Genomic DNA, 9,237 nt, shown 5'->3' with positions numbered 1-9,237 from the left:
CAGAACGCTATCAAATTGTACTGGTTATTTACTGTGGCTGCATGTAAAACAATACTAAGTAGGTAAGTTATGTTATAACATGAAATTTCTATGATAAAGTTTAAAACTCTTCTGACATTAAATAGGTATTAAAAATGCAGCTTCGAACTTGCGAGGCTCGTAATGAATTAGGCAGGTGAAATTTTGTAATGCCTTGTCTCAAAGCTCTGTCGTTCCCAATGCCCTCTTTAAACTAGTATGCGAGGAAGAAATTTCCAGCTGCCGGTTTTCCAAGATTGTACTTCCTGGCGAAGGCTCTTGTAGAAAAGTTGTATCTTCTTGGATCTAAACGTCTGAAAATAAAATAATTTTCATGTAAGATAAAAGTTCTTTTGATCGCAAATAATTTTCTGAAAATATACCCCAACCCTCTAAGGCCCGACTCTCTCACCCCCTTTTGCGGATTTAAACTCTGGTTAAAATTCAACATACACTCTTTGGGTATGTTAAATTTTAATAAGAGATTACGTCTCTTAGTCCCAAAATATCCCACCAGAACTGATAATGCTCTCTGGACAGCATCTTGTAAGGTCTAAAATTCCCAGCTTCAAAAGTTTTACTTTGACGAAATGTAAAATTCAACCAGAGGCGATACCGGTCCTTAAAGACTGATTTTGTAGCTGTATCATTCGATGTACATTGCAATTGAATGGCTCAAGTATGAAAAGATACATAACTTCATTATAGTTCTACGCTAGGCTGATTGAATATTTTGAAGTATGTATCGCAATTGATATTCCTGATGATTGAATCACGTCTTAATTTAATTTATTGATGAATTTCATAATGAGGTGAAAAAATAATCACTGAACACTCAATTGGGACTTAAAATCGTGTTCCATTTTTTGTGTTGAAACCTCTCAACTGGAAACCGGGAGCACTTGGTTAAGAGTAGGCTTACATTCGTTTTTGGCCAACATATACAAATGCATCATGAGAAATTTCGCTCTCGTCATAAAACATGTTCTACTAATAAATCAGTGAAGAAATTCTAGTACTATCTGAACATTTTTTTCATTTTTTTTAAAGTCCTGTCTCTGATCTGAGGGCATTTGAACATTCATGCCAGGTAAAATTGGAGGAAATCCTGTGTTGCCAAATTGCTGGATCCGTCACAACCAGACTTCTATCCTATTTTTTTCCGTGATTGCCTTTCATCATCTCTTTCGGACCAAAACGAAAGACTACCATGTAAAAAAATGTATTGAGGCACAAAACAGAATCTCAGGACGAAAAAAGAACTAAGGATCTTACGTTTTGGCATCCAAGAACGGCTCATCAAATCTAATAAACCTCCCAAAGGGTTGTTTGTACACCAGAAAGACATGTCTGTGCAAACCTATAATGTACGAAAGTTCAGGGTTTTAAAATGCGGTGAGTTTAAAAATTGGTTTAAACCATTTGATCAGTGGTGATGTGTATCTCCCACAGGCAATCCGCAATCGCCGGCAATGCGTAGGCCATTGGAGATTAATAAAAAGCGAAAAATTCCGGAATAAAAGAAAAATATTAGAGAATTGAGTATTTTTCCTTTACTTGGGAAAGTAATTTTGCCTGCGTAAGCATGATAGCAGAGGACACAGATTGAGCGTATAAGTGGGCATTGACCAAATAGGCAACTAAACTAACCGTGCGACAAAGCGTTGAGTATTGCGGCGATTTGAAGGCGCTCCAAGAAAATCCGGCTTCTAAAAGTCATTATCAATCTAACATACGATGGGTACTATTACGATGTATCGGAACCACTAACATGTAAACCGCTTGCAAATTACCGGTGATTACTAACTGCATGCGACGCGACGTGACGTATCCATCGATTGTAAAAACGCAAATTAAATTACTATTCAAGTTTTCAGTTATGAATAGACATCTTGTGCCAAAATTCCTCGCGTTCCTTCTCTCTGATTCCAGCACGTTTCGTGAAGCGAAAATCCATGAATTCCACCTAAGGTCGACATTTTTGAGAGGAGGCGCACAAACATTAACTTAATTTTTGACCTCTTCGTAAATTTTATGACAGTCTAAAAAGTTGCTAAAATTGCTGAGTATTTTTCTAATTGATTGAAATACTGCGCAACATTAGGTCAGACATCTTCCTTCCTCTTTGCCTCAACCCTTAAATCGGGACTTACATATTTCTGGCCAAAGTGTTGAACCGCATATCTCCGTTTGAAACCTTGCAGACTTCTTGTCTTAATTTATTTTTCCCCGGGAAACTGGTTGACGTAATTTTTTGAAAACTTCTTTGACTTTTCCTCTCTGTTGGCAAAATATTCCGTAAAGATTTTGAGCTATCAAGTTGGATTGTCTCTTTTCAATAAAATAAAATAAGGATGGACATTTTGAAACACTGCAAGGGGGGGGTACGTTGTTTCGCACTATGTGGCCATCGATATGCCGATATTTATCAAATGCTAAACTTTAATCATTTATTACCTGTTCCGTTCGGGTGCGTTGGTTTAATATATTCAGTTAACGTTCCATTCTCCATGTAAATCGGTCCCTCGATATTTCCAACAACCCACACTTGGTACTCCCCAGATGTTGGGTTATCCCGACTTGGTACGTCAGGAACTTTCGAAGGATAAGAACAGAAAAAAGCGCGCTTATTGGACTTACTAAAATCATTATTCCGGGAAGAAAACTCAGACACGATGAAAATTGCTCTGATTATTTTTAATGTAACGCAAACAAACGATGAGTTTGAGTTAGATGAATGAATTATGAATATTTAATCACCTCTGCATTTATATAATGTATTTAATGAGCCGAAAAGAATCATGATTACTGATAATACTAATACAGCCTATATCATTCAGATTTTTTTCAAGATTTTGCGAATTCACCTGTGCAAGTTTTTCTTGGAAATGAACCTAATTTAAATACTCATGCATTAATCCTCAAATCCAGATCATATTAAAAATCCGATAAAAATGGCGTTGCGTTAAACGGTGAGAAATATTCATGAGCCCAATAGATACATATGCCTACGAGTAGACCGTAGCATCAAAATGAGAGAAGAAAAACTATGTACAAAGGTGGATGGTGCGGATCTTATTTCGGGGCGGTTGCTTTCCCTAAAAATGTTTATCGTGAAGCACTTCATGTAGTATGTGTCATCAGTGGAAGGAAATACAGTATTAATCGCAGAGGGTATCTTTTCAGGTGCTTTGTGAAAATACGAATGTGTTTAAAAATGTATGCGGATGACTTTACCAACTCACTTGTATAGATCAAAGTGTAAGTATCGTTCATGGTACCAGGCCACTGCGCCCAACATATGTGTTTGTGGATGGACAGGTTCATTTCATTACCAAATTCGGGGAAGCGGTTGAAGGGAAATAGAATCTGCAAAGATAGGAGAGGTTTTTAAGAGACATATCTTACTTTTCATCATAAAAGCATATCGACGGTGAAACTACCAAACCACGTATCTCGGTTTGCGACGTCGCAGACTTCCTGTCATACTTTATTTTTTAAATGAAAAACTACTAAACGTCCAGTCTTAAAAATTTCTGTGATTTTTTCTCCTCGTGCGGAGAAAATTCTGTGAAAATTTCAAGGAATGATATTGATTTGGTCTACTTCAAAAAAATAAAATGCGAGCGTAGATTTTTAAACACCGCAAACGAGATACGTGGTTTGGTAGTTTCACCGTCGATATGAGACACACGCGTAACACAAAATGCCTGAGACGCGAAGCGCCTCGGGAGATTGTACCGCGAAGCGGTCAAGGGTCAGAATACTATCATACTAAAGACGAACGCCGTGTGAGCATTTGAAAATTGCTAAATTTAACTAGTAAAATGTATACTTTTTTGGAATGTTGAGGATATTTTTCATCGACATTTATAAATATCTTACGCTTAAATAAGTATAAAATTTCCTGAAAATGTCAAATAAAAGAATCCCATGTTCTCCAGATAATTTGTCTTTTACTGGGTGGGGAATAGGTATCTCTACGTTTATGGGACGTTCTTTTAGTGCCGGAATTTCGAAATGAAAATACTGACATCCATAATTTATTGGTAAATGTTATACAAACACTTTGGTACAAACAACTCCAATTAGTTCAAACTGAACCGGAGTTTTTATTACGAAGTAGACTAGAGCTTTCTCATGATTACTACTCTTACAATACCGTATCCATACACTATACAATTCTACGTTCACTGCACACAGCGTGTAGATTTCCATATCGTTACACCGAAAAATTGCTCAGTTTCTGGAGCAGTTCTTGTTAGAACGGGTATCTAAATCTGAAAGCAGTGGTCTATTTTACGATGAAAAATGAATAAACAAAAGAAAAAAGATTCGAGCTCTGAAAGTAATTTTTTGAATGTCCTACACGACATGCTAAAGATTACGCTTGCGCTTTTATTAAAATTGCTTTCATCTGCCGAATGTAGAATTTGCATGAACATTTTTTCATTGCTTCATCTGAAAGTGCTTAAAGAGCTGATTTCACAGTAATTTTTTAATTTTTTTTTGATATGTGAAATTGTATATAAATAGATATAAAAGTGAGAAAATGCACCACCTAGTGACGTCATCTGGCGGCATTTCCCGTTTAAAAACACGTATTTTAGTAGATTAGATTATTTTATCATATCTTCTCCAATAATTTGTAATCTTCCGTCGCATTCCTAAGGCGCAATAATACAACTTTTTGAACTCTCCGGAATGCGTGAGGTATCACGCCGCATTTGAAGGCGTTTTCAAAACAGCGAAGTTCCGATATCCAGATTATTGTTTTGCAAAGTTCCTATTATTATGTTTTATTTCCTACCATTTGCTTGTTTTCAATCCTCCTATAAAAACTACTCCTTTTCTGAATACACTTCTGGCTGGAGCGCATTTTAGCTATGGATTCACCACTGCAAAAGTGTCAAAGGGAATCGACAAGCCCAGCGTGCATGGAGGCTATTTTCATTTTAATCTTCCGTCACATTCTTACAGCGCAATGATACAACTATTTGGAATCCCCGGAATGCGTGAGGTATCACGCCGCATTTGAAGGCGTTTTCAAAACAGCCAAGTTCCGCTATCCGGATTATTGTTTTGCATAGTTCCTATTATTATGTTTTATTTCCTACCATTTGTTTGTTTTCAATCCTCCTATAAAAATTACTCATTTGCTGAATACACTTCTGGCTGGAGCGCATTTTAGCTATGGATTCACCACTGCAAAAATGTCCAAGGAAATCGACGAGCCCAGCGTGCATGAAGGCTATTTCGATTGTAATATTCCGTCGCATTTCTAAGGCGCAATGATACAACTATTTGAACTCTCCGGAATGCGTGAGGTATCACGCCGCATTTGAAGGCGTTTTCAAAACAGCCAAGTTCCGCTATCCCGATTATCGTTTTGCATGGTTCATATTCTTTTGTTTTTATTTCTAACCACTTGTTTATTTATAATCCTCCTATAAAAATTACCCATTTGCTAAATACAATTAACATACAATTCATGCTAAATACGAGCTAGAGCGCACTTCAGCTTTGCATTCACCACTGCAAAAATGTCAAAGGAAATCGACAAGCCCAGCGTGCATGAAGGCTATTTCAAAATCGTCCAATTCATGAACCAAGGGTATCCTCGTGTTCAGTTCACTCAGTAGTTTCCACTTAAACACGAAATTCATCAAATTTCAGACACCTGCAATTTCTCTACTGAGACCCCCGGATCCCCTCCCATCCAGAGCGTCCGCAAAGTACCCTCCTAATAAACGTGGGACTGTGAAAGTTGACCCTTTTTGTTTTTAATTCCTTCCCCCTCGAACTGAATCTTCACGACGGCTTTGGAAACCTTTTGATGAATCAAAATTATTTATGATTCATACCGTGGACTTATTAACAGGTGGGTCATCGACAACGTCAGGGACAATTTGATGCTCGCTGAAAGCTTTCTCGATGTCTCGCGGTTTCCATTCCTTCTTGTTTTTTTCGGTCGGCCTTCGCTTGATGACTAAATCGGTCTCTATAGTGTAACCCGGGGGCATTGTCTTCTCAAACATCCTGATAGTGTTGATCGTCGTCTTCGGGAACGCCACGGTTGCATGTCCGTATCCCTGCGCCTCCAATCCGTATATTGACTTGCAAAGACACTCGCAAACAAGCAGTGCCATCAGCGATCTAATTCTGCCTTCCAGTCTTACCACCATTTTCCCTTACTGCTTTGAACGATCCACTGAATGGCTGAAAGATAATTAAAAACAAACTTAGGGTGGAACACGGACAGAAGGTGACTGAGCGAGACTCGTGGATTGTGCTTAACGAAAGGGAAGTCGGGGCGCCTTCATTCTAGCGCATGTGCAACACGCACAACCATCTAATCGAATAGTTACGTCCAGACGCCCTTTACAGCCGTCAGCCAATATATAAGCTGAAATGGCAGAACATAACTTACACCCCCCCCCCTCCCTTACAAACATAATTTCTCTAACTATGCTTATTGCTCATGTTCCATGGTTTCATGTATTCTTCATGATACATTCATTTCATTTCTTCGTAAACTGCTGGAGGCGATTTTGTGGTATCCGTTTCATAAAACGCTGCATGTTTCAAAAATGGCTTATTCAGAGGATCACTTTATCGCGCAGTTATCTTGTGTTCAGGAAAATAATTAGAGGAAAATGATGGGAGGAAAGAATGTTAGAGAATTGGGGAAAAGAGCTATGCAATCTTAAATAGGTATTGTAGTACTATCGATGCTTAATTGAAAATTAAAATATCAACATTTCAGTCGGTGTGAAAATCAAATTTAACGAAATTTATGGTTTTATTGGGATAGAATGTATCAGATTCAGTCCTGACGTGTCAGCATATCACGTTGCTTGATTTCCCACCATGAAGCTTTTTTCACCAAAAAACCAAGCATTACAAGTACATCTTTAAAATTCATTCCTGTTAGGTAATCTATTAGAAATATACAAGAAGCTTCAGGACATCATGTCGCTTAGATTCCTTATAGAGAATTTAATTAGGAGAGAATAGTAGGCACTGTGAAAATAAACTTACGCTGATTTTGCTAAAATCTGTTCCTTTAACCACTTGTAATGTATGGAGAATCGAATAAGATTCCCAAAAATTTCATTCAGTAAAATATAAATTCATAGGTACATTTTTTAGAGACCATGTGACCCGTTTTAGAACACAGGCTTTGAATACGGTTCGAATTCATGTTGTCGGCTGTACAAGCGCCCAAATCATGTTTAAAAGGGGAGAAAGAGGCTTGTGATTCGTGGACCAGAAACTTAGAGAGACTTTTTTGGATCCTAGCATGGATCAGAGTTAACACAAAACTAGGATGACACGATCTGACCATTTTAGGAGGCTACTAACCTCTTTTCAACATATTAATGATCGACTCTTGCGTGGAACTTCTCTTATCTGTAACCTCATGGAGTCTTCCTTCACTGATATGAAATTAAGTAATGAAAAAAAAGTTGAAAATTGTCGAAAGTTGGATTTTGTGAAAGAGAGAATTGTAAAAGGGAGAAAAATATAGAGCAAGGTTCCACTGTAAGATTTTTGAGGCCCCTAGAAGCTATCTATGGAGCGAGCGACCCCTTCCCTAAATTTTTGACCCCCCCCCCCCCCTCCAGACATCTGAGGACCACCTCGAACAAAATTTGAAACTCAGAAGCTTCTGACCGGAAAGTTGCATTAAAAGAATAAGCCTCCGTTCTTCATCAAATTGCCACTGATCAGCCGATAGACTCCTAGAAATCGTTTCAATGATTAAAAATCGACCGATTTTATTTCCATTACATAAAAAGGGTATTTTTCATTTTCATGCTAGGTTATTGTTAGCCAAGACAGCCGCGCGTAAGTGATATCTTCTGAATGCTTTCGTGGTTGCGTTTTGGACACACAACAAACGCATCTCCAGGTTAAAAATTCGCAGGAGAGGGCGGCACTTTACTTGAAAGCACTGTTTTCATTGGCTCTCTGGAGGAACATTGTGCTGTCTTGTCTTATTGCCCAAAACTACGTCATTTTTTGCGCACTAACGGCTTTCTCATATGTCTCCTCTTGATACAATTCATATGAATTTCGCTGTCTCAGCAATTTCAGTGATTTCATCTGAAAGAGTTTAGATGAATTTTGAAGGAAACGCGATTTCGAAAATTTGACACAAAATTTGACAAAAATCGAGTCGTCTTTGAAGTAATTTGGAGTAGATTTGGAGCTGTTCACACCGAAAAATTGATCTAATTACTATACCTATCCATAAAATGAAAAGTATGTTGTATGTATCTCTTGTAAAGAATTCTTATTGCGAGTTTCGTGGTGTAGAATAAGAAAAAAATTTGAGGGTATTCAAGTGTGTAGCATCCCAAGATTTTTACTTTGCTTTTCTGAGAAGGAAATGGGAGGGGGGGGGGGGATCATCCGATAGTAACTAACAACTTTGAAATTGATTCCTTGAGTTCAGGACCGGCTTTACCTTCTTGCCACCCATGCATGGTGGACCGTCTGTATTTTGCCGCCCCCTTCTCATTCGATTTGAAACAATAATAAAAAAAATCCATCCGGAACGTGCCGGAGGAGGAGGAGTGTATAAGACGCATTCACTCGTGTTGGACACATTTTTTGCGAAAGCCCTGTCAACACTACTAGCAAACTTTCACGGTCCTTTGTGCGAAAGTTAAGTTCCGTAAACCTATCTCTGTGTGGACAAGGCCTTCCATTTATAAGAAATGAACGAAAAAATTAAGAAAGAATAAACATGAATGTGCTTTAATAATTTTAACTTCTACCGCCGCACCGCGCCGCGCTGACCGAACTGTGTTTGGCGCAATGCGTGAAGTATTCCTACAGTCTTATAGGCGCTATGCGTTTCACGCTGACCGCACTGTGTTTGATGCAATGAAGTATTCATGCATTCTTGTCGGCGCTATGCATTTCACACCGACGCGCGACGCGACCGCTGCTGACCGCACTGTGTTTGACGCAGTGCGTGAAGTATTCATGCACTCTTGTAGGCGCTATATGTGTACATGCCGATCGCCGCGCCGAGGGCTTCTCCTTTTCATCTCAAGTCCTGCTCGCCATCATTGCTCTCTGCGCCGCGCCGTTCCAAGCCAAAGTGCGTGTTTGGTTTCTCTCTTAACTCGACTAATTAAAGGTACTGTCTCTTGTATCATTGAAAGACGACAAAATTAAAAATCACTATACTCTCAGGAAATGAGA

At 38.6% G+C, this 9,237-nt stretch overlaps 1 protein-coding gene across 2 annotated transcripts; it reads right to left on the bottom strand.

Moving 5' to 3' along the window:
* Nucleotides 1-10: 10 nt before the first annotated feature.
* Nucleotides 11-7,512, bottom strand: LOC109041621 (OV-16 antigen). Of its 2 annotated transcripts, none has more exons than XM_072298529.1 (6): nt 7,384-7,512; nt 5,883-6,237; nt 3,264-3,387; nt 2,476-2,613; nt 1,294-1,378; nt 11-332 (listed from the first exon to the last, which is right to left on the bottom strand). In XM_072298529.1, the coding sequence occupies exons 2-6, from the start codon at nt 6,201-6,203 to the stop codon at nt 233-235; spliced, it is 768 nt and encodes a 255-aa protein (XP_072154630.1). In that variant the 5' UTR covers nt 6,204-6,237; nt 7,384-7,512; the 3' UTR covers nt 11-232. The 2 variants fall into 2 exon arrangements, with proteins under 2 accessions (XP_072154630.1, XP_072154629.1); XM_072298528.1 differs by lacking the exon at nt 7,384-7,512 and adding an exon at nt 7,060-7,326.
* Nucleotides 7,513-9,237: the final 1,725 nt, after the last annotated feature.

Source organism: Bemisia tabaci, chromosome 3, assembly GCF_918797505.1.
Source record: "Bemisia tabaci chromosome 3, PGI_BMITA_v3".
Classification (NCBI taxonomy): domain Eukaryota; kingdom Metazoa; phylum Arthropoda; class Insecta; order Hemiptera; family Aleyrodidae; genus Bemisia; species Bemisia tabaci.
The sequence above is the reverse complement of the archived record's forward strand: the minus strand, read 5'-3'. Positions and strand labels throughout refer to the sequence as shown.

Bases quoted from the DNA above. Each gene is read 5' to 3' on its own strand.
- LOC109041621 (XM_072298529.1), bottom strand. From the start codon at position 6,203: ATGGTGGTAAGACTGGAAGGCAGAATTAGATCGCTGATGGCACTGCTT. The intron at 3,388-5,882 runs GTATGAATCATA...CTATCTTTGCAG, and splicing joins CACCTGTTAATAAGTCCACG to ATTCTATTTCCCTTCAACCG. The intron at 333-1,293 runs GTAAGATCCTTA...TTTTATTTTCAG, and splicing joins CCGTTCTTGGATGCCAAAAC to ACGTTTAGATCCAAGAAGAT.